Here is a 23031-nt window from a genome sequence, read left to right on the forward strand (position 1 = left end):
GGGTCTGTCCATGAGGTGTATCTGAGGTGTCTATAGGGGTTGTCTATGGGGTATCTATAGGGTCTGTCCATGGGGTGTATCTGAGGTGTCTATGGGCTGTACAGGGCATGTCTAAGGGGTGTCTGTAGGGTCTGTCCATGGGGTGTATCTGAGGTGTCTATAGGGGTTGTCTATGGGGTGTCTATAGGGTCTGTCCATGGGGTGTATCTGGGGTGTCTGTAGGGACTGTCCATGGGGTGTATCTGAGGTGTCTGTAGGGACTGTCCATGGGGTGTATCTGAGGTGTCTATAGGGGTTGTCTATGGGGTATCTATAGGGTCTGTCCATGGGGTGTATCTGAGGTGTCTACAGGGTCTGTCCCTGGGGTGCACACGGGGTGTTCTCAGCCCCCCCCCGCTCCGCTCCCCATCTCGGCGGTCGATTGCTCAGGCCTGGCCCCGCCCCCGCGGCGGGGGCCGCGCTCCCCGCGGCGTAGCGGTGACGTCACTCGCGGCGTAGCGGTGACGTCACGGCCGCCGCTGCCTGGCGCGGGACGGGGGGGGCGAGCGGCGGCTCCGGGCGGCGGCTCTGCGGGACCGGGCGGGTGAGCGCGGGGGCGACACGGCCGGGGGGACACACGGGGGGCGGGGGGGACACGGGCCGGTCCCGCCGCCCCCCCGGCACGGCCGGGCCGGGCCCTGGGCGGGCGTTGGGCGCGCACCGAACCCCCCCGCGGGGCCCCCCCCGGGGCGGCGGGGCCGCGATCGGGGCCCGGCGGGGCCGCTCGGGCGGGGCCGGGCCCTCGGCGGGGCCTCCCCGGGGCCGCTGGAACGGCCTCGCACCCCCCCGGCCCGGGGGGGACACACGCAGCGCTCGGTGCCGGGTCCCACCCGCGTCCCTTTCCCAGCGCTGCTCCCAGCCCCGGGTTTATCTCCCAGGCCTGGGAATTCCGGGCTGTTCCCCCTTTCCAGCTCCTGAAAGCCCCCCGGGGGGGAGGGTCCGGCCTGGCCGTGCCCCCCTCCCGCGGGTGAACCCCCCCCGCCGCCGCCCGGGGCCTCTCCCCGCCCGCCCCCGCCGCTCCCGTTACCTGCCCGGGAGCGCCGGGAATTGCGGGGATCGGGAATTGCGGCACCTCCCGGCCCGCCCCGCCTTGCGAAACCGCCCGCAGGGGTTCCTCTTCCTCCCCACGGGGAGCCGAACCGCCCCGTCCCGCTCCCAAATCCCTGCTCCGCCTTGGGGCGTTCGGGGTTGACCCCGTCCCGACCCCTCGGAGCGCCCCAAAAAGGGCCGGGATGTGCCAACCCCCCCCCCCCCGGCCCGGGGGAGCTCCCCCAGCGCCCCTCCCGGGGCCCGTCCGAGCCTTCCCCAGACACAAAGGTGCTCATTGTGCCGCCGGCAAATCCCTAATCCCGCGCTGGGCCCGCGCCTGGCCTCGCTGTCCCACCGGGAATTGCGTTGGGATCGGCCGCGGGATGCGGACACGGCGCTCGGGAGGGGAACGGTGCGGAGGGGCTTCTCCCCGCGCCCCCCGGGGCTGTGCCCGTCCCGGGGCGGGGGGTCCGGGGCCTGGAGCCCGGAGCTCTCTCGGGCTGTCCCAGGAATCCGGGCTGGTCATCGGGATCGGGAGCAGGGCCTGAGTTAATGTTCACCCACTGACCTCTGACTGCAGGAGCAAAGTCCGGAGCTCGGCAGCTCCGGGGGGATTTCAGCGGCCCGGGGGGCTCGGCCGGGGGCTCCCTGGGAGCTGAGGTGGAAATCGGGGGGCCGGGGGTGTTGGTGGGATCCCCCCGGGGTGGGATCAGGACCCCGCGGGGGTGCCGGTGCCCCCCTCACCTCCCCCTTTCTCTCCCTCCCCCCAGCATGTTTCAGACCTTGTACAGCTATTTCTGGTGGGAACGGCTCTGGCTCCCGGCAAACCTCACCTGGGCCGACCTGGAGGACCGGGATGGGCGAGTCTACGCCAAAGCCTCCGACCTGTACATCACCCTCCCCCTGGCCTTCCTCTTCCTCATCGTCCGGCACCTCTTTGAGACGTGAGTCCCTGCCCCGAGCCCCTGTGCCCCCGAGCCCCTGGCTGTGTCACCTGGCCCTCAGCCTGGCTGGGGGGTGCCCGTGGCACCCCGGGGGTCCCATCGACCCCCTCCCCAAACCACGTGCCCCCCACACAGACGGGGCTTTGTGCAGCCCCCGCCGCCCTTATCGGGCCCAGGCGGCGTTTAAGGAGCGATTTGTTGGGCAAACAATGGGAACAGACCCGGCTTTGTTGGGATGGTGGGAGAAGGGAGAAGGGGGGGCCCTTCAGCGGGGCAGGGACGGCCCTGTCCCCCACCCTGGGGTGACACAGGGACCTGGGGTGGAGGGTCCCCTGTGGCAAAACCCACCTCGCAGAGGGCACGGTGGGACGGGGAAACTGAGGCACTGAGGGGTTGTGAGTCACCCTGGGGTGGCTTTGGGGGGGGCCAAACCCCGCAGGTGACAGAGGTGGGGACAAATGTCCCCCTGCTCCTTCCCCAGGTACGTGGCCACCCCCCTGGCCGGGCTCCTGAACGTCAAGGAGAAGATCAGGTTAAAAGCCACCCCCAACGCTGTGCTGGAGAAGTTCTACGCCTCCACCTCCAAACACCCCAAGCAGGTGAGGGGCGGGGGGTGGCCGGGGGTGGGGAGGGGGAGGTGAGCAGCAGGGCCAGGGCCCCGTGGTGACGTGGAGCTGTCCCCAGGCCGATGTGGAGCTGCTGTCCAAGAGGAGCGGCTGCTCCGTGCGGCAGGTCGAGCGCTGGTTCCGCCGCCGCCGCAACCAGGACCGGCCCAGCCTGCTCAAGAAGTTCCGGGAGGCCAGGTGAGACCCCTGCCCGGTGTCACCGTCCCCCCCACGGCGGGGAGGGGGCTGGGGGGGCACCCTTTTGGCCGGGAGCCACGGCGGGAGGGTGGGCCGGGTGGGATATGGGGCCGGTGGGTCCGTCCTCCTCCCTCCCTGCCCCCCGTGCCCATCTGAGGACCGTCTGCTTCCTTTTTCCAGTTGGAGATTCACCTTTTACCTTATTGCTTTCATTGCTGGCATGGCTGTCATAGTGGATGTAAGTATTGCCCCCCCACCCCAGCAGTGCCTCGCCCCCCTGGGCCCCCTCCCCTCTAACACCCCTGTGTGTCTCCCCCTCCCCATCCCACAGAAACCCTGGTTCTACGACCTCCGGGAGGTGTGGAAGGGATACCCCATCCAGGTGAGCTCCCGATCCCACCCCCGGGATCAGGGTCACATTTGGGAACTGGGGGTGCAGGGGGGTCTCTCTGGGGGCACTCAGTGTCCCTGGCACCCGTGGGGGTTTGGGTGGGGCAGGTTTGCTGAGGGGGGCAGAGGGTCCCCAGGACTCTGTGCCCATGGAAGGGGATCAAACCCCTCTGGGGGACCCAGAGCATCCCCCCAAGCTGCCCCTTGCCCTCCAGAGCATGCTGCCCTCCCAGTACTGGTACTACATGATCGAGCTCTCCTTCTACTGGTCCCTGCTCTTCAGCATCGCCTCCGACGTCAAGCGCAAGGTGGGCTGGGGGTGGGGGGTCTGGGAGGGGGGTGCACACACTGGGACTGGGGGTGAGGGACCAGCTGGGAGGATCCGGGGACATGGAGGGGACGTGGGATGGCAGAGTGCTGTGGGTGGGATCCAGGCTGAAAGCCCCAACTCCCCCATCCCTGGGCTGCTGAGACCCCCAACTCCCACATCCCTGGGCTGCTGAGACCCCCAACTCCCCCATCCCTGGGCTCCTGTGACCCCCAACTCCCCCTTCTTTTGGGCACAGGACTTCAAAGAGCAGATCATCCACCACGTCGCCACCATCATCCTCATCAGCTTCTCCTGGTTCGCCAACTACATCCGTGCCGGGACGCTCATCATGGCCCTGCACGACTCCTCGGATTACCTGCTGGAGGTACGGCCCCCCCAGCCCCCCCAGCTCCCTCCCATGTCCCCTGTCCCCCCCAAACTCACCCCCCCTGTGCCCCTTTCCCCCCCCAGTCTGCCAAGATGTTCAACTACGCCGGGTGGAGAAACACCTGCAACAACATCTTCATCGTCTTCGCCGCCGTCTTCATCATCACCCGCCTGGTCATCCTGCCCTTCTGGTGAGCTCCGGTGGGAATGGGGGCAACTGAGGCACGAAGTGGGGGCCCACGGGGGGTCTGGGGCTGGTTTGTGCCCTTAACAGGAGTGGCTTTTCCCGGCAGGATCATGCACTGCACGGTGGTTTATCCGCTCGATCTCTACCCCGCCTTCTTCGGCTACTACTTCTTCAACTTCATGATGGTGGTGCTGCAGTCGCTGCACATCTTCTGGGCCTACCTCATCATCCGCATGGCCCAGAAGTTCATAACTGGAAAGGTGAGGGGGGGCTCAGGGACGCTGCCCTGGGGTGAAGGGCCCACTTGGGGTGGATGGAGACCCCCAGATCCCAAATCCCGGAGAGCCCTCGGTGGGGAGAACCCACCGTGGTTGTGCGGGGGAAACTGAGGCACGGCAGGAAAACGGGGGAGCTGCTGCCTGAAGCTCCTTCCCTGTCCCCGCAGGTGGTGGAGGACGAGAGGAGTGACCGCGAGGAGACGGACAACTCGGAGGAGGAGGAGGAGGCGGCGAAGAACGGGCCCCTGTCCAACGGCCACCCCGTCCTCAACAACAACCACCGCAAGACCGACTGAGCGCCCCCGACCCAGAGCTGCCACCTCCCGCCGGGACCCCGGAGCGCCCGCCTGGGCCCCGATTCCCCCCGGAGCAGATTCCCCCGGAGCGGGGCCGCGGCGCCGGGGCGGCCGTTTGTCCAGCTCACGCTCACCGGCGGTGCCCTTCCTGCCTCTCACCTGCTGCCTTAATCCACTGTGGTCCCCGGGACAGGCGGGGATCCCACCGGGAGGGCTCCATCCCACCGGGAGGGCTCCATCCCACCGGGAGGGCTCCTTCCCTCCCACAGCCCCTGGGATCGATGGGCTCTGCACGAAGAGCTCGGCCCCGGCCCCTCGCTGGGCTGCAGCCTTGTGTTATTCCCCCTTTCCCAAGCATTCCTTCACCGGGGAGGGGGAAAAGCCCTTTCCCTGCCCCAAGCCGGGCTCACTCCCTGCTCCACCGCACCGGGAGGGAGGAGCAGGGGATTCCTGGGTGTTTTAGTGCCTAAATGATGGGATGACACTTGGGGGAAGGAAGCTGCGGGCTTGAGTCACTCTTGGTGTCTCACGGAGTTTAATCCCCTCATTTCTCTTCTGTAAATGGATTTGGAGTCTCTCCCTCTCCGTGGCCTCTCCCAGTCCCTTCCCCAGCTGTAACAGGACAAACTTCCAAGTGATTTTCCTTATTTTTTTTTTTCCTTTCTTTTTTTTTTTCTATTTATTTGGAAGACAGAAGGAGCCGGGCTTGGCTCCGTCTCCCGCATCCGCCCGGGATGCTGCGAGAGCCCAGCGTGGAGGGGTGGGGGGGGAACAAGGACCATTAACCAATGTCAGACCAAAACGTGTTTTGTTGTTCTCTCGTTTTTTAAAAAAAAAAAAGGAATAAATAAAAGGTTAAATATATTAAAAGTTAAAAAAAAAAAAAACTAATAAACTTGGGTAAAAAAAAAACATAAAAAAGCCGCCCAGGACTGGGGCACGTTCTGTGGGTGGCACCACGGGGCAGAGAGGTTATTTTGGCACAGAGCTAAAAACGGGCAGCATTGAGGGGTTTGGTGGTTTTGATGTTGTTTTTTTTCCCCTCCTCAAAGCTCTCCAAGTGTCCAGGCCAGGCTGGAGCGTGGGTTTGGGTTCCCGAGGAGCCGCCGGGATGACAAAGCCTCCATTCAGGTGGACGCTCGGGATGGAACTGGAGCTCCAGGAGGCCCCAGAAAGGTTTTATTTTACAAAAAAAAAAAGGGTTATTTTGCAGGAAAACAACAAACCTCCCTTGTGCAGAGCTGTGTGAGCTGGGGCTGCTGTTGGGATGGGGGTGGGGGCGGGATGGAATCTGCTCCAGGACCCCCCAGATGGGGGTTTTCCGTGTCAATAATGGGAGGTTTGATCCCAGTTTGCTAAAATTTGCCTCTTTTAACCAGTTTTCAAGGTGGTTTATCGAACTTTTTGGAGCTGCCCTGGTGTCCTACCACACCCCCCCCAAAACAAAAAAAACCCAAACCCTTGGAATTGTGTGTTGTTGCCAAATCCAGTGATTTTCCGTGTGGATTCGTGTCCAGCAGCCAGACTGGGCTGGGCTGCCCCACCCACCCTCCCCAGGTGCCTAAATCGAGTTTAAGGCTGTCCCAGTGGCCTCTTCAGTGCAGGACTTTAAGCTCAACTCAGTGTTTCCAGCCTACAGGGACATTCTGGGAAGACTGGAGATGGGAAGCAGCCTTGGATCTGCCTCCTTGAGAAAATTCCAGCCAGTTTCTGTTTAATTTTTCCAAGTGAAGGGTTTAAGGAGTGTTTGTTTTGAGGAAAGGTGAGGGAAAGGTGAGAATGTGGGAGCTCCTTATCCCTGTTCCCGGGGCCTCTGGCGTTTTTCCTGCAAACCCCATGGAAAAGAGGATGGTGGGAAGTGGTTCAGTGCTGCTCTTCCAGGGCTCTTCACTGTGTCTGAAGGCCACAGCAGATGATTTTTAGTAGAAAAAACATTTAAGTTTATTGCTTTTTTTTAAACAACCAAAAGTACAAAAGATTCTTTACATCATCATCTCACAGATGATTCTCGTCACAGAAATCCAGATTGGTCCCATCTTGCTGGGATTTCACCATCCTCTTTCCCTCCCACTTCCCAGGCCTCAATCCCAACCATGAAGTTGGGACTCTTGGGGAAGTGCTTCCTGCTGGAAAAGAAGGGGCTTGTGCCTCAAGTTTGGCGGAGAGCTGGAAGGGAACAGGAAAAACTCCCTTTCCTGAGGGAGGTCGTCGTGGTAACTGGAGCCTCTGGAAGGTGGGAGAAGCCCAGGGCTTGGGAATCCCCCGGATTCCCTTCCTGCCCTGCGTCCATCCGTGACTTTCCAAGCGAACAGGAGAACACAGAAGCTCTTGAGAACCTTTTCCCTCCCCGAGGGAAGCACCAGGAGCGTGGGGAGCGGGGCGGGCTCAGAGCAGGCGGCCCCTGCAGTCGATGGCCCCGCAGCAGCACAGCAGCTCTTTGCCCTCCACACTCCCCACCTCGTAGTTGTAATCCCAGGTCAGCTCCGTGCCCGCCCGGATCCTCCTGGGAAGTGGAAACACACGGGATGGGTGAAGAGGCAACGCCAGGAAAGAGGAAAAGTGGATGATGGAAGGGAGCCACGCTCCCTGTGACCTCTCTGGACAGTCCAGCTGCCCCTGGGACAAGGGTGGAGCAGCTGGAGAGCAAAGGGACAAAGTTCCTGATGAATCATTCCCGTAGGGATTCACGGAGGAGCCGAGAGGAGCGTGGCAGGGATTCACCACAGCTCAACCAAGCCGGGAATTTGGCTGCTCTGTGCTTCCCTCTGCCCTTTGGGGAGGTCTAAAACTGAGGGAAATCACAGCAGGATCTCCAGCACAGGAGAGGGGATCTCATCTGCCCTCCCCTCCAAGGTTTTCTCTGCTCAGGATGGGGTGAAACTGGGAATGGGGTAACCAGGAGTAGGGAACACCCAGCCCTGGCCACGGAGCCGGGTCCCAGCAAGCCCCAGGAAGCCTCAGCCCTCCCCAGGGCTCCAGGACTCACTTGCTGGCGAAGAAGGCGACCCAGGGGAAGCGAAGGTCGTGGGTGTCCACGAAGACGTTCTGCACGAAGAGGTTCGGGGAGCAGCTGTGCTGTAAGGGCAACAGGGACGGGCTGAGCCGCTGCCAGGGAGGGAGGCAGAGCAGCCAGCCCTGCACAGCCTTCCCAAACAAGCAGCATTCCTGCTGTGCCCGCCGCGTCCAGCGGGATCCTGCTGGAACAGGCCGAGTCACACGACCCACCCTCACAGGTAAGGGGGCTGGAGCAGCTCTGCTCTGCTCAGGGGGGTGGATCAGCCTCCTCCCCCTGCCCTTTCCCTGTTCTTTGCTGCTCCGGGGCGGGCACAGCCCCGCTGAGGCCCCTGTCCCCCCTTGCCCGTGCCCAGCTCACGTTGAGGTAGCGGCCCAGGTTGCCCTCGAGCTTGGCATCGATGATGTAGCAGTTCTCCTCGCCGTCGTAGAACTGCCGGGTGCTCCTGCGCACGGGCCCCGCGCTCTCGCCCTTGTCCCCCGCGGCCAGCGGGGTGGATTTGATGGCGATGCCGTGGGTGGATTTCAGGGCGAAGCCTCGGGTGGATTTCACAGCCACCTGCCTCTTCACGGGACCTGCCACCACACGGCAGCTGCCAGAGGAGGAACCCCCAGCCCTGCTCATCCCCCCCTTCCCTCACATCCCAAACACCCCCCCGGGACGGCTCCTGGAATCCGCCCAGCCCAGCCTCACACCCACCAGGAGCCTCACAGTTGCTTTTTCTCACTATCCCCCAAAAATACCTGGGTTTGAGGGGGAGATTTTGCAGGTTTGTCTCTAAAACCCCGTGGGGAAGGTCCAGCCCTGGCCCGGCAGGTGCGGCAGGAGCAGACGCGCCGCGCTCGGCGCTGCCGTGGCCTCACGAGCCCTTCCTGGTGCTCTCCAGCCAAAACCCCCCATCCTCAGCCCTCATCTTCCCCCTCACCTGACCCAGAGGAAAGGTTTTTCTTGTCCTCGCCCTCCTCCTCCTCGGAGCCCGAGGAGATGGTCTGGATGTCGTCGCTGTCGTTGGCAGCGCCCGGGACCTGCCCCGCTGGGACCTGCCCGTTCTCAACGTCACTGTCGGTGCTGCTCGACAGTGTCAGCACGTCCTGGGGGCAGGAACAGCTCCTGAGCCACATCCAAGCCTCCCTTTTCCCCAGGAACACTGAGCTCTCTACCCAGCACACACCCCCTGTGCTCCAGGACACCCTTTGGAAGGGGATCCCGCCCGTGGACACCGCGATGGGAATACAGCGGGACAGACACCCCATCCCACAGAGGGACAGACACCCCATCCCACAGGTCAGTGTTTGGAACAGCTGTGGGATTTCGGGGGGCTGGGGAGTTCTGCAGCACCCAAAATGCCAGAGCTTGGGATTCTGGAGCATTCAGTGCTTTGGGATTTGAAAAAAAGGGAGAAGACCCCAGAAAACAAGGATTGTCCCCAGATGGCTCTGCCAGGTGTGCAAACCAAGGTGCGACATCCCACTGGAACACGGCCCAAATTCCACACTCTCCTGTTTTTTGGGGGCTTTTCAGATCCAAGAAACACTCCCCACAATCCAAAGGAAACCAACTGCCCCCCAGGAAATCACAGGGACAACCACAAAGCCAGGAACAGAAACAGCAGAAAACCACCCAAACTGAGGTTCGGGGTCGTCACGGAGCTGGTTCTGGGGGGAAGGGGCAGAGCCAGGACCCCCTCCCAGCCCGGGGGTCCCCCTCCCAGCCCGAGGGTTCCTCTCCCGGCCCGGGGGTCCCTCTCCCAGTCTGGGGGTCCCTCTCCCAGCCCGGGGGTCCCTCTCCCAGCCCAGGGGTCCCTCTCCCGGCCCGGGGGTCCCTCTCCCGGCCCGGGGGTCCCTCTCCCAGCCCAGGGGTCCCTCTCCCAGTCTGGGGGTCCCTCTGCCAGTCTGGGGGTCCCTCTCCCAGCCCGGGGGTCCCTCTCCCAGCCCGGGGGTCCCTCTCCCAGCCCAGGGGTCCCTCTGCCAGTCTGGGGGTCCCTCTGCCAGTCTGGGGGTCCCTCTCCCAGCCCGGGGGTCCCTCTCCCAGCCCGGGGGTCCCCCTTACCTCGCTGGAGGCCTGCAGGGAGAGGGAGCGGCGCCGGCTCTGCAGCAGCGCCGTGCGGCTCAGGGGCCGCCGGATCCCCTCCAGCTTTGGGGGGCAGGGGTTGTATCCGTACCTCCTGCCTGGGATGCTCAGCCTGCAGGGCCAGGACAACAGGGGTCACGCCTGGGCTTCCAGGGGGAGTGTCCACAGGCCAGGCAGGGACAGGAGAACACTGTTTCAGGAATCTTACCCCGTAATTTTGGTTGGCTCTTCAGGTTCCTGCAGGGGGGAGGAGCAGAGAAGATTAAAATCTCTCCCTTTTTGAGTTCTCTCCTGCCTTTCTATGGAACTGCTCCCCAAAATGCCAGCCTGGGAGTGAGACACCCCCTGTCTCCACGCTCACGGTGACTCCCAGGCAGGATCTCCCATTCCCACATCTCTGTCTCCTCATCCAGGCCTCCCAGGATCTCCCATTCCCACACCTCTGTTTCTCCTCATCCAGGTCTCCCAGGCAGGATCTCCCATTCCCACATCTCTGTCTCCTCATCCAGGCCTCCCAGGATCTCCCATTCCCACATCTCTCCCTTCCATCATTCCTCAGTGCCCTTTGACTCTCTCACTCCCACATCCCTCCCTCACCTCCTTCTTGGCTGCCTTCATCTCTCTGTTCATCTCTCCTGGGGTGGGAACACATCCCTTCTCCCTCTCCCCGGGGTTTTCCACTTTCACAGGCTTGGTGTCTCCCGCCTCGCCCAGGCGGAAGGAGGAGCTGCTGTCGCCGTCCTGGAAGCCCTCGGACATGCTGTTGGAGCTCAGCCACGAGGCCACCTTGTTCTTGGAGCTCTCCTCCGACACGGGCAGCTTGCAGGGGCCCGCCAGGGCCTCGTCGTGGCCGAGGGGCCGGGTGAGCCCCGAGTCCTTGGAGGCGGTTTCCGAGAGGCCGCCGTCCCTCTGGCCGCGCGTCTGCCGGCGCGTGGCGTAGCTGCGCAGCACCGAGCTCGCGTGGAAGTTCTCGTCCTTGCCGAAGTTGTCGTCGGAACTGTCCTCGTTGGACTCCTCGGGCTCCTCCGTGCCCGTGTTCTCGTCGTCGTCGTCGTCCCTCAGGTCCACGCCGCTGTTGTCCGAGGAGCACTTGGCGTCGCTCTCGTAGCCCTCCTTGAAGTTCTCCACGCTCTCGATGTGGTCCAGGTTGGCAAAGTACTCGTCGCCCATCTCCAGCCCCTCCTTGTCGGCGAAGTCGTCAGTGAGGATCTTCCCTAAGGGCAACAGGAAAGTCAGGGGGAGTTCTCCCGGGATGGCATTCCCTGGGAGTTTGTCTTATCCTCTCCAAAGCTCACTGAGGAGAGAACAGGAATGACGCCACCTCACTCCAAAGCTGGGTTAGGAAAGGACAATGTATCCCTGATACCCGACGGGACAAAAGCCTGAGGCATGTGGCTGACCTAAAATCAAGGTTTTCACCCCAGAAATCTCTACAGAGCAGCTACAGTGGAGGCTTGGAAGGGCTGGAGGGGCTGGTGGAGCAGAGAGGGAACTCCACAGCCATGGAATCAGGGCAGCAGCAGCTCCAGCCGTGCCCGTGGGCGGCTTCGTTTCAGAGCCAACACCAACCCTGTGCAACTTCTGCATTTCAGGGGCTCTGCTGGGAGGAGGAAGAAGGGCTGGGCCGGGGCTGGGTCACCCCAGGGACAGCTCAGGGGCCCAGCGTGTCTTGTGACACCGGCACTGCCACCCCGAGGGCTCTGCAGTGTCCTGTGCCAGCGCTGGGCAAGTTCACCTGCTCAGCTTTCACCTTCCTGCCCCTGAAACGGGCACAGCAAGAGCTTCACAGCCCTTCTGCTGGGCTTTGGAATCGTGCAGGTTGGAAAAGCCTCCAAGATCGAGCCAACCATCCCCCCAGCACTGCCAAGGCCACCAGTGAACCACGTCCCCACGTGCCACGTCCACACGGCTCTGACCACTTCCAGGGACAGGGACTCCACCACCTCACTGGGCAGCCTGGGCCAGGGCCTGCCCACCCTTTCCATGAAGAAACTTTCCTGAATATCCAACCTGACCCTCCCCTGGCACAACTTGAGACCGTTTTCTCTCATCTTGTCCCTTGTTCCCTGGGAGAAGATCTCGACCCCCTCCAGCTCCCCCCTCCTGGCAGGGAGGTGCAGAGAGCCAGAAGGGCACCCCGAGCCTCCTTTTCTGCAGGCTGAGCCCTCCCAACTCCCTCAGGAGTTCTCCAGCCCCCTCTCCCGCTGCTCCAGCCCCTTCCCCAGCTCTGACCACACCCTTTCCCAAGGGAAGAGGTTCCCACGTGCCAGGTGAGTTCCCACCTGCATAGATGCAGACGAAGGAGCCCTTGGCGATGTCATCGAGGCAGCGGATGCCCCACCCTTTGTTCTGGGTCTTGAAGAGCTGCAGCCGGACCTGGAGGCCGTGCTGGACCAGGCGGTTGGTGCACATGTTCACGTTGCACTTGCACCTCTTGTTGCACTCGTAAACGCTGGAAGAAAGGAGAAGGGTGACAAATTCCAGGGTAAAGGAACATCCCAGAGACTGGTGAGGTTGGCAGTGCTGGGGTCATGCACAGAGAGCCCAGAGGACCAGGCTTGGAGCAACCTGATCTAGTGGAAGGTGTCTCTGCTCATGGTCTCAATGATCTTTAAGGTCCCTTTCAACCCAAACCATTCCATGACCAGCACAAGAACCAAGACCAGAGGCAGGTTGTCACATCTGTGCTGATCTCTGGGATAAATTCCCTCTCTGATGGCATCTGGAGTTGGCACCTGGGCGGGCAGGAGGCCCCGGCTCTGCTCACCCCGTGGGCAGACACTCCTCCAGCCGCTTGTACTGGTAGCCCGAGTTGGGGTTGATCTGCCCCCCGGGGGTGCAGCCGCTCGCCTGGATCGTCAGCTGCTGACAGGCACACTTGGACCTGCAGGGAGACACGGCAGAAACCACAAGTCACAGCTTCCACATCACTTCTGGAGACAGGGAAAGAAATCCCATCTTTAGGTACAGATGAGCACGGCAGGGCTCGACCTGGAATCAAACCAAGACAAGCTGTGGATTCCTCATCCTGGGAAGTGGTCAAGGCCAGGTTGGATGGGGCTTGGAGCAACCCGGGGTAGTGGAAGGTGTCCCTGCCCGTGACAGGGGATGGGACTGGATGATCTTTAATGTTTCTCCCAACCCAAACCATTCCATGATTCCACGAAACCTGAGCTGCACGGATTTAACCCCCAGAGCAGATCCACCTCGGGGCGCTCCCGGGCAGGTCCCAGAGTCCCAGCACACCCCTCAGCCACGAGCAGTCACCTACTTGTCCCTGCAGCCGTCCCTGCAGTCGCAGCCCACGAGGAACTCCCAGCTGGTGTTGATGAAGACCCCCTTGCCGGGGATCCTCTCCTTGCTGTAGGCCACCTGCGGGGGCGGCGTGTTGTCGATCTCGTTGACGCAGGACAGCGGCACGTCCTCCCTGCCCTTGGTGATGTCGGCGATGTAGTAGTAGGGCTTGTAGGGCTGGAACTTGCGGTCCACCAGCACGTAGGGGTCGAGGCAGAACATCTCCAGGAACAGGAAGTCGCAGTCGGTCTCGAAGAGGTAGCGCTCGATCTCCTGCATGGAGCGCAGGCACAGCCCGCAGGGCGTCTTGTAGAGCACGTGGAAGCCCATCTTGCGGTTGACGCGGCGCCGCGCCGTCATGCGGCGGAAGTCGTAGAGCAGCGGGATGAGCAGCGGGTTGCGGCTGCGGTACTGGTCGGTGCGGATGGGCCGCACGCGGGACAGGCAGGCGTAGCTGCACACGTGGGGCAGGAAGAAGAGCTTCTCCAGAGGGGCCCGGTAGGATGGCTCGCTGGGGACGCGGTCCAGCATCCCGTGGAAGGGCTGCACGGCGCCGGCGGGGACGCTGAGCGGGGAAGGGGAGAGGGGTTAGGGGAGAGCGGGGTGGGGGGCACGAGTATGGTGTGCTCAGAAGGGATGGGGAGAGGGGTTAGGGGAGAGCAGGGTGGGGGACACGAGTACAGTGTGCTCAGAAGGGATGGACAGCAGGGTTAGGGGAGAGCGGGGTGGGGGACATGAGTATGGTGTGCTCAGAAGGGATGGGGAGAGGGGTTAGGGGAGAGCGGGGTGGGGGACATGAGTATGGTGTGCCCAGAAGGGATGAGAGCAGGGTGGGGGACACGAGTATGGTGTGCTCAGAAGAGATGGGGAGAGGGGTTAGGGGAGAGCAGGGTGGGGGACACGAGTATGGTGTGCCCAGAAGGGATGAGAGCAGGGTGGGGGACAGGAGCACAGTGTGCCCAGAAGGGATGGGGAGAGGGGTTAGGGGAGAGCAGGGTGGGGGACAGGAGCCCAGTGTGCCCAGCTGGACATCAGCACCTGGCTTGGACCAGCCACAGCATGACCAGGGAACTGCCCAGCCCTGTGCTGGCACTGCTGGGGCACCTCCAGGGGTGGTTTTGAGGCCCTCACAACAAGATGGACATTGAGGGGCTGGAGCATGTCCAGAGATGGGAATGGAAATGGAGAAGAGGCTGGAGAGCTCCTGAGGGAGCTGGGGGGGCTCAGCCTGCAGAAAAGGAGGCTCAGGGGGGACCTCTGTGCTCTCTGCACCTCCTTGACAGGAGGGGGGAGCCAGGTGGGGGTCGGTCTCTGCTCCCAGGGAACAAGGGACAGCACAAAAGGAAACAGCCTCAAGTTTCCAGAGGAAACCACAGGAGGTTCAAGCTGGATATTCAGGAAAGTTTCTTCATGGAAAGGGTGGTCAGGCCCTGGCACAGGCTGCCCAGGGCAGTGGTGGAGTCCCCATCCCTGCAAGTGTGGACGTGGCACTTGGGGACATGGGTCAGGGGTGGCCTTGGCAGTGCTGGACTCGAGGGGCTTTTCCCCCCTGCAGGATTCCATGACTCCGTGATTCCACCTGCCGAGCCCCAGCAGACACCCCCCAGCACACACAAGCCCCCGAATGTGTCCCAACATCCCAAACCCAGGAGCACCCATGGATTTGTCCCCCCCACCCCGAGCTCTGCTCACCGGTGCTGCGGGGCCGCGCTGGCCCTTCCCGGAGCCGGAGCGTCGCCGAGGACGGGGGAGGAAGGGGACGAGTGGCCGGAGCCCACCGAGCCAGGACGGAAGGAAGTGCTTTTCTTGGCCACCTGCTTCCTGGACTGGGCCAACTGGCTGTCAGAGCACCTGCAGGAGGCAAGGAGGAGGAGATTTGGAAGGTGGAAAAGCGACCGGTGGGAATCAAAGCAACGCTCCCCCCACGGAACTGAGAAATCCAGGAGAATCCCAGCAGGTGGGTTTTTTTCCTAGTAAGTGTGAAAATCAGCCCATCTCTGACTATTTCTGCCACAGCAATCCCACAACCACCCCAAATTCCAGGACTCAGCAACAGTTAACAGGAACTTGTGACTGGCAAGTAAGGCAAGGGTAACAACGATGCCCAAGGTCTTCATCCCACGCAGCTCGACAAACCAGGCCATGAAGAAATCCCTGGAATAGCAGAAACCAGAGTTTCCAGAGGCTCAACTAATCAGGAGTGGGAGGAACTAATCCAGAGGACCCTTTTGGCAAGACTGAGGAACAATCCATGGTTGTGCAAGGGAATGTAGTAACACCCCTGATGAAAGAGCTACATGGGGCTCCCAAAAAAGAGGTTTTCAACCTATTTCATGGATTTTCCATCAATTCCAGTAGGTTTTCAATCCATTCCAGAAGGTTTTCAACCCCTTTACACCAATTAAACAGAAAACCACCCCAAACCAGCCACTGAAATGGAAGAACACTGAAGTTATCAGGGAAAAAGGGAGGAGACATGGAAAGCAGGAAGAGGTGAGGGTTTCTGCTAAGAGCTGCCTGAAAGCAAAGTGTTCAAACACATCTCAAAGAGCAAGAGGAAAAATCGGCCGAGAACAGTCAGAACTGGTTTGACAGTGCCAAGAAGAACCTGAAAGTGAGACCAGAGGGGGAAGAGACCCAGGCCTTCCTCAGAGGAAACAAAACACCAGAGTGGAGAGACTGTTCTTGGTTTTAATGAGCTAAAATCCAAGGATCCCTGGGCACAGCAGGGACAGGGACACGGCCCCGGGGCACCGCTCACACCAGCTGGGTTTGAGGGCAGGGAAGCGGCTGCAGCGTCTGCCTGGATGGAAACCAGATCCTAAAGCCAAACCCTCCGTGGGGAGAGGGAAAGAACTCCTTGTAACCACTGCAAGGAGGAAGTGGGGAAGGATTTGGCACGATGGGGCTGCAGGTCCAACTTGGTGGTGTTCATGTCGTGACAGTGCCCACGGTCCCGACGCCCTCCCAGCCCGGAGTGTCCCGGTGTCAGGCACAGCCCGGCCCTTCCCTGCACACAGGGGGGTTTGGGACCTCCTCCAGCATCCAGCCTCTCTTCTGGGTTATGGAAAAGGTGAGGAACAACATTCTTGTGGCTTCAATCCCCAAATCCTGGTCAGAGCGGCACAGGGGGAGCGTTTCCAGGGGTAAATTGGGTCATAGTGCACTGCTTGGAGAGGAACCCCCACGAGACCCCACCCCAGCCGGGGTCTGAGCTGCTGCTACACCTGGAGAGCCTCGGGGGAGTAAAGATTGACTTCCTGCACAGGCTCCTCACAGCTGGGACACCTCCCTCCCCCCTCGTGCCCCACCAGCAGGGCACAGTCACAGCAGAAGACGTGCTGGCACGGGGCCAGGCGGCCGCAAATCCGGATGGGGAATCCACAGCGGGGACAGAACTGACCCGGGAGAGCAGCTCCCTCCCCTAAAGAGTCCCAGAGCACATTCCCGGGCTCCCTGGTGTCCTCCAACACGCTCCCTTCGTCACCGAGCCGAGCTCCTCCTCCATCCAGGCCTCCTCCAGCCTGCGGCTCCGGGGACGTCCCCCTCGGGCCCCGGGCAGCGGCTCGGCCGGGGTTTGCTCCGTGCCCACCGGGACCCACCACTGAGCCCGAATTCCCTCGGAAGCCAGCGAGGTCAGTCCAGGTGCAGGGACACGAGGCAGCCGGGGGCCAGCGCCTGGATCGTGACACGAGGGAGCAATTCAGGTTTGGGGAACACGAGGAGCAGAGGCCCCCTTTGGAAAGACAAGTGCAAAGCTTTAGCCCTGAGGAGGAATTTCTGGCTCGGGGGGAAGGTGTTGGCTCCCACCCCCAATTGTTCATCCTGCAGCTTTAGCCAAGAGTGTTCCCCCAAAATCACGACATAATCCAAGCCTAGCCACGGAGGGAACCTGCACCTGAGGATTCCTCTGCAGAGAGGAGGTGATGCCTGAGCGAGCTGAGTGCTGGAGAGGGAAAGGAAAGGAGGTGGAAGTGCTGGAGAGGGAAAGCAAAGGAAGTGGAAGTGTTGGAAGTGGCTCCCAGTACTTACTCCATCTCTGCAGGCTGAGGGGACACAGAGGAAGCAGCCGGGAGCTGCTCCGGGGGCTTGTACTGGGGACCAGCTCCCGCTAAATCCTGGGTGTACTGGACCACAGGGCCTTTGCTCCTCACAGCACCTGGGGGGGAAGGTGAAAAACCAGACAGTCAACAGGAAAAATCTCCAGCATTATCCCAGGTTGGCTGTACCAGCCCCAAAAAACTGACTTGGTGCCTGCAAGGAATGAAAACCGAGGGATTTGGGATTAACTGGGGCACGGCCAAGCTCTGGGGCACAGCAACTCCCCCCAAAAATTCTGGTCACTTCCCCCAAATGCAGTTCGGTTTGGTGGTGTAATTCCAGGAGAAAAACTCCACTGGAAATCTGACAGCTGTGCCAGGAGGACAAAGCACTGGAAACCCAAAATCTCCAGGAGTTCTGCTACAAAATTCCACTGGAAACCTGAAACCTCACAAGCCGGGGGGCAAAAATCCCAGAAAGCTGAAACCTCCAGAGCTCTGCTAAAAACCCAGCACACCCAACCCACCCCCCAGCTAAACCCCAGGATATGAATGAAAGCAGGAGGTGCCACCAACCAACATTGGGACGAGTCCTGGTTTGCCCACTTTGCTTCTTTTCCTGGGTGGAAGCCGTGGAGGTTTTCATGCTGAACATGGGCTCGAGGCGTGTGGAGCCACGGTAAATCCACTCACAGCGTTTGTCCTCCTGCAGGAGGGAGTAGGACACGCTCCCACTTCCATGGGAAGAGGTTCCTGGGGGGAAGACACAAGAGAGCACAGTGAGCCTTGACAAACAGCACAATCATGGGGGTTTTTTAGGTTGGAATCCTTGATTGGGTATTAGGGAAAATTTCTCCAGGTGTTCAGGCACAGGTTGCCCAGAGTGGAGTCCCCCACCCCTGGAATTGTCCAAAACCCCTGTGGATGTGGCACTTGGGCACAGGATTCAGTGGGGGCCTTGCACTCCAAAATCTCAGAGGTTCTTCCAGCCTTAATGATTTCATGATTAGTAACAAAAATGCAGCTGAGCCAGCCCCCCAGACTCAAATTTAATCCAATTTTCCTAACAGGAGAAGGGAAATTCCTACCAGGAAAAGGATTTTGACCAGACTTCCATCCACTTCTTCCACCCTGGATTTCCACCAGGTCCCTTCCCACTCGGTTTTGATGAGCTGCCCGTTCTTCAGCAGCACCATGGGCCGGTTGGGGTAGGCAGTGATGTATTCCTCGATGAAATCCCGACAGGAAACATCCTCAATGTCTTCCCAGCTTTTTTCCACTGCATGGAAAGAGATGGGTGAGAAAAAGGGAAGTGGATAAAACAGAGAGAACCTTTAATTCTTTTCTTTTAGGAGATCCCTGGTGGATTTTTACCCATGGTCAATCAAGGGGTGATGCCGAGGGGCTGGAATTTCGGTGGTGGGGCACATCCTGAACCCACCCTGGCAATAACTCAGGATTTCAGACGTCCCCAGGCACAGCACCGGAGGGGACACACCCTCTGTCCCCTGGTTTTTGAGCCCAAACCTCCCCAGGTGGGATGGGATCACTCACGTGGCCGACAGACGGGGTACAGCTCCCACTCCTTCACGTACGACGCGTAGCCGTCGTCGAAGAAGATCAGGAACCTGGAAAACAGGCGGGAATTAGGAAGGGAGCTGAACAGAAAACAGCTCCACGTCGCAGAAGGGAAGTGGAGAACCTCTCCTGTTCCTCCTGGACACATCCCAACCCTGGGGGAGCCCTGAACTCTGGGTAAGGCACCCACTTAGTGCCACGTGTCTCGGAGTAACGGCTCCAGGCGCTGGAGTTGTACAAAAGGGGCAGGGAGAGGCATCAGCACCACGACCAGGAGGAAATCTCCAAGGTGAGTAATAAATGCAGCTCATTTCCCGTTATTAAACGTGGATCAGGTGCAGCTCAGCACAGTTCATGGCAGATCCAGAGTCATTAAACCCTTCATCAGCCCCTTCAGGGAAACCACAAGCCGTGATTTTAACAGACCGGAGCAGCCCTGCCCCTTATTCCCATAAAAGCTGCTCCAAACCTGCTCCTTCTCCTCACAAAGTGCTTTGACAGCACTGCTGGCACTAAACCCTTCCAGGGCTCCCATTTCCTCCCACTGTTTCACACCTCAGGCAGCCCAGACTGCACATCTGGGTGATAATTTGAATAAATTAGCAGATCTCATTCCTGTCTCAGGGCCCCGAGCAAGAGACTGGAAGCTCCACCCTGAGGTTTCAGAGATAAGATTAAAGAAAGACTCAAAACTCCTTCCTGGGGAGGGCAGAATTCAGCACCCAAAGGATACTCAAATAAGCTTTTTTTGCCTCAAACAAAAAAACAACAAAAAAATAGAGCTGGAAGTTCATGACCCTGGGAAATAAGGAATACCTGTCTTTATTCTTGACGTTGGGGGTCTCAGCCACGATGCCAGCATAGAGCCACATCTGATTGCCATCCTTGTACCTGGCCACCACCCTGCTGCCCACGTGGTGCCTCTCAGGACACGGGTGGTAGTCGTGGGCAATGTGGTTGCCCGAGAGCAAACTCTTCCCTTTGTTATCAAATTTCACTTTGTATTTCTTGCCAGCACCTGGGAGGACGTTTTTGAAGAGAAACAGAAAACAAACGAAAGGGAAACTGAACAGAAGCCGAGCGGTTTCATCCCAGAGAGGCAACGCCCTGGGTCATTCTGAGCCTGTTTATTCACAATTAACTCAGAGTTTGTTTAAAATCTGCCCAGAATTCATCTGGAGGGTGAAACAGTGGAGCTGCGTCGCTCCCACTGTCCCTTCCAGGTTTGACACCAGGTGCTCTGACACCTTTTAATCCACGGCTCCCCCCAGATCCCAGGGAAAGCCCAGCACCCACCGACTGGTTTGATGGCAATCAAGGTCCCTTTGTGCCACGTTTTGGTTCTTTTCTTGCCCAAAATCCTCATTCCCACTTTGAGATCCCCGTCAGTGTTGAGATCATCCCCAGGGGCCGGGGGGACAACGGGCTGGGCAGTGCCAGGACATGCTGGGGGGGGCTGTGCCTCTGCCAAGGAACAACAATCAGTTATAAATCCCCCAGAGCTCCCTTTTCTGCTGGAATTACAGCTGGAATCACATCCCTTCGAGCTGCAGCAGGAGGAATTCCTCCTTTCCTTCCCCTCAGGCAGCCCAAGTGCCTCCGTTTTACTGCATGGAAAGGACTTAAAGAAAAACAGGAGTTTGGAATCAATATACCCCAAATTAAAGGAAAACAGGAATCTGGAGTCAATAAATCCTAACAGAGCTCCCCAGCAAGGAAAGTGGATCGTTGTTTGCCTTTTTGGGGAAGCAAAGGCCCAGGGCCAGGGCACACCAGGGGGTCTGTTGGCCCCTGGAAGGTCCCACACCTTTTTGTGCTTCCTGGGAGCTTGTTTTCCTGTTCACAGCATCCATGAATTTCGCAACATCCCGGGCTGATCTCCTCATGGCAGCCATTGCTTCCTGCAGCTGGAAGGGAAAAAAGACAGGGGAATTATGGAGAAACTCTTTTTTTTGCACCAAACACAAACACTGTGTCCCAGGAAAACCCCCACTTGAAGAATCATCTGTAGTCATGACCTTTTCACTCACCAGACTCTGATCTTTGGAGATTCTGGAGCTGCTGGTGCCTGTGAGTGAAGAGGAAAAAGTGGTTTAAAACATTTTTTGGGGAAAAAAAATCCATCCTCATTAAACCACAGGAAAAAGAGGGGACAGGAAAAAGCATCCACCCCAAACCTCTGTCAGGAAATCCACTGAAATAAGGCTTTTCCTCATTCATCTTTTTTAATGTGAGGCAGGGGACAACAGTCAGGGACGTTGGGAAAGGGTGAAATCCCAGTTTGGGGCTCCAGGAATCATGGAACGTTAACAGGACGTGGCAGCTGCTCCTCATGAGCAAAGAGCAGTCCCTTATCCCACTGCCCCTGCTGTCCTGGGCACACTGGGATTTACTGAACTGTGCTTCCAGCCCGAGTCCACGCTCATGACGTCGTCGTCCTCCTCGTCCGGGATCTCGATCACTTCCGTGGCCGCCGGGGCCTCGTCCTCGGAGCTGCTCTCCCGGTACTGGAGGCCCATCATGGAGTACAACTCCTTGGCCAACGTCTCGCACTTGTCAATGGCTCTGGAGGAGAGGGAGGGAACCCAGCTGTACATCCTGGAATACCACAGGGACAACCAGGAACGGGCAGCTGGGCAGCTCCCAGTTACACCTCCTGGAATACCACAGGGACGACCAGGAACGGGCAGCTGGGCACCTCCCAGTTACACCTGAGGGAAGCGTCCGCACCAAGGATTTAAAGCCTTGGGGGGCTGTCACTGTCCCTCATTAACCACACCCAAACTAAGTGACCTCGATCTGCTCTGAAGGGAATGAGATCACCCCCCACAGCCCCCTCCTCGGAATTCCGGCCCATTCCAGATCCACTCACCTCGTGGCGTTGTCAATGAGCTGGTCAACGTGAGCCGCCTCCTCCTCCTTGTGCCTCACACACTTCTCCAGCTCCTCCAGCTGCTGCTTTCGCTGCCTCACCCACTCGCAGTTCTCCACCTCCTTGTCGATGATCTCCTGCAGCTCCCGCAGGGAGATTCCCAGCTCCTCCACCACCTCCTGCTGCAGCTCTTCAATGTCCTGGGTGTCCATCTCTGCTGCCCTCAGAGCAGAACAGGTGAGGGAGATCAGGGGAGGGAGAGGGAGGGCAGGCACGACCCCCCCTCCATCCCAATGTCCCCCAACCGCCACCCCTGTCCCCTCACAGTCCCTCCGTACCCCACCTCCCTCCCCATCCCCTCAGAGCTCCCCCACTCCCCTCATGAGTCCCCGATCCCCCCCCGGTCCCCACAGTCCCCTCGATACCCTCATGAGCCTCCCGGTCCCCTCAGAGCCCTCCGATCCCCCCACGATCCCCCCCGACCACCTCAGAACCCCCCGTCCCTTCAGAGCCTCCCTGGTTCCCCGAGAGTCCCCCGCGTTCCTCAGTATCTCCCGATCCCTCGTGGTTCCCTCAGAGTTCCCTCATTCCCCCCGGTCCCCTCAGAGCCCCCCCGGTCCCCTCAGACTCTCCCGATCCCCCCCGGTCCCTTCAGAGCCCGCCGGTGCCGCCCCATCCCCTCAGAGCCCCCCGGTCCCCTCAGACTCTCCCGATCCCCTCCGGTCCCCTCAGAGCTCCCCAGTCTCCTCCAGTCCCCACAGAACCCCCCATTCCCCCGAGCCTTCCACCCCCCCCAATCGCCGCCGGTCCCCCCCTTTCCCCCCCGTCCCCCCCGAGCCCCGTTTCCCCCCAGAGCCCCCCGTTCCCCCCGTTCCCCCCTCACTCACCGCCGGTGCCGTTGAGCGGGCGAGTGCCGGCGGCGCTCCCGGCGGAACCCGCCTGTCGTCACCTCCGCCGCCCGCGGCCCGCGGTGCTGCCGCCTGGCGAGGGCGGCCGGGATAAGCCTGGGACAAACCGGGAATAAGGTGGGAATAAAGGGGGAATAAACCGGGGGTAAACCCCGGAACGCTCGGGATCGGGCCTTATCGCGGCCAGACCGCGGGGGGGGGGGGGGGGGGGTGCCCCTATTACTGGCCAAGACTTACAGATCCCCTCACAGGGTGGGACTTCAGGCGCCCGCGGAGATCCCGACTTGTTACTTTAGGTGGCCCCGGAGCCCCTAAACTGCGTTGGGCCCCCTTGACTCGCTACTTTAGGCGGCCCCAAAGCCCAACTTGTTACTTTGGGCGGCCCAAGAGCCCCTAAACTGGGTTGGGCCGCCTTAATGTGGTACTTGAGGCGGCCCCAGAGCCCCTGAGCTGGGCCGGGCCTCCCTGGCTTGTTACTGAGCCTTCAGCGTCCCACCGACTGTTCCAGAACCTTCCATGAACCGCCACCTCTGTGGGATTTGGGGTTTGCAACACGACGGGGGGCTCTGAGGGCCCAGAGGGGCCCCAGGAAG

At 60.4% G+C, this 23031-nt stretch overlaps 2 protein-coding genes across 8 annotated transcripts; one reads left to right on the forward strand and one right to left on the reverse strand.

The window, feature by feature from the left end:
* The first annotated feature begins 476 nt into the window (after window positions 1-476).
* On the forward strand, window positions 477-6097 carry CERS2 (ceramide synthase 2). Of its 2 annotated transcripts, none has more exons than XM_064638261.1 (11): window positions 477-583; window positions 1839-2012; window positions 2494-2611; window positions 2697-2815; window positions 2996-3053; window positions 3147-3197; window positions 3421-3513; window positions 3772-3900; window positions 3987-4093; window positions 4196-4349; window positions 4535-6097. In XM_064638261.1, the coding sequence occupies exons 2-11, from the start codon at window positions 1840-1842 to the stop codon at window positions 4661-4663; spliced, it is 1131 nt and encodes a 376-aa protein (XP_064494331.1). In that variant the 5' UTR covers window positions 477-583; window position 1839; the 3' UTR covers window positions 4664-6097. The 2 variants fall into 2 exon arrangements, with proteins under 2 accessions (XP_064494331.1, XP_064494333.1); XM_064638263.1 differs by lacking the exon at window positions 477-583 and adding an exon at window positions 1581-1728.
* On the reverse strand, window positions 5302-22899 carry SETDB1 (SET domain bifurcated histone lysine methyltransferase 1). 6 transcript variants are annotated; one of them, XM_064638218.1, is made up of 23 exons: window positions 22676-22899; window positions 22418-22534; window positions 21531-21744; window positions 21057-21223; window positions 20677-20726; window positions 20466-20565; window positions 19955-20122; window positions 19475-19676; window positions 18635-18708; window positions 18149-18359; window positions 17657-17814; window positions 17073-17199; window positions 14733-14891; window positions 13018-13605; window positions 12514-12630; window positions 12029-12198; window positions 10344-10960; window positions 9955-9983; window positions 9726-9858; window positions 8602-8767; window positions 8037-8251; window positions 7650-7738; window positions 5302-7166 (listed from the first exon to the last, which is right to left on the reverse strand). In XM_064638218.1, the coding sequence occupies exons 3-23, from the start codon at window positions 21740-21742 to the stop codon at window positions 7049-7051; spliced, it is 3870 nt and encodes a 1289-aa protein (XP_064494288.1). In that variant the 5' UTR covers window positions 21743-21744; window positions 22418-22534; window positions 22676-22899; the 3' UTR covers window positions 5302-7048. The 6 variants fall into 6 exon arrangements, 5 of the variants coding, with proteins under 5 accessions (XP_064494288.1, XP_064494290.1, XP_064494291.1 ...); XM_064638220.1 differs by lacking the exon at window positions 22676-22899 and having other exon boundaries at window positions 21531-21747; window positions 22418-22529; XM_064638221.1 differs by lacking the exon at window positions 22676-22899 and having other exon boundaries at window positions 20689-20726; window positions 22418-22523.
* Window positions 22900-23031: the final 132 nt, after the last annotated feature.

The sequence above is a fragment of the Pseudopipra pipra genome, chromosome 29 (assembly GCF_036250125.1).
Source record: "Pseudopipra pipra isolate bDixPip1 chromosome 29, bDixPip1.hap1, whole genome shotgun sequence".
In the NCBI taxonomy this organism is placed as follows: Eukaryota; Metazoa; Chordata; class Aves; order Passeriformes; family Pipridae; genus Pseudopipra; species Pseudopipra pipra.

Excerpts from the sequence above, each read along its gene's own strand:
- CERS2 (XM_064638261.1), top strand. The coding sequence starts at position 1,840 with ATGTTTCAGACCTTGTACAGCTATTTCTGGTGGGAACGGCTCTGGCTC. Across the intron at positions 3,054-3,146 it reads GCATGGCTGTCATAGTGGAT|AAACCCTGGTTCTACGACCT; the intron begins GTAAGTATTGCC and ends CCCATCCCACAG. Across the intron at positions 4,094-4,195 it reads CTGGTCATCCTGCCCTTCTG|GATCATGCACTGCACGGTGG; the intron begins GTGAGCTCCGGT and ends TTTTCCCGGCAG.
- SETDB1 (XM_064638218.1), bottom strand. The coding sequence starts at position 21,742 with ATGGACACCCAGGACATTGAAGAGCTGCAGCAGGAGGTGGTGGAGGAG. Across the intron at positions 17,815-18,148 it reads GTAGGAATTTCCCTTCTCCT|TGGGAGCGTGTCCTACTCCC; the intron begins GTTAGGAAAATT and ends TTCCCATGGAAG. Across the intron at positions 8,252-8,601 it reads AAACCTTTCCTCTGGGTCAG|GTCCCGTGAAGAGGCAGGTG; the intron begins GTGAGGGGGAAG and ends GTGTGGTGGCAG.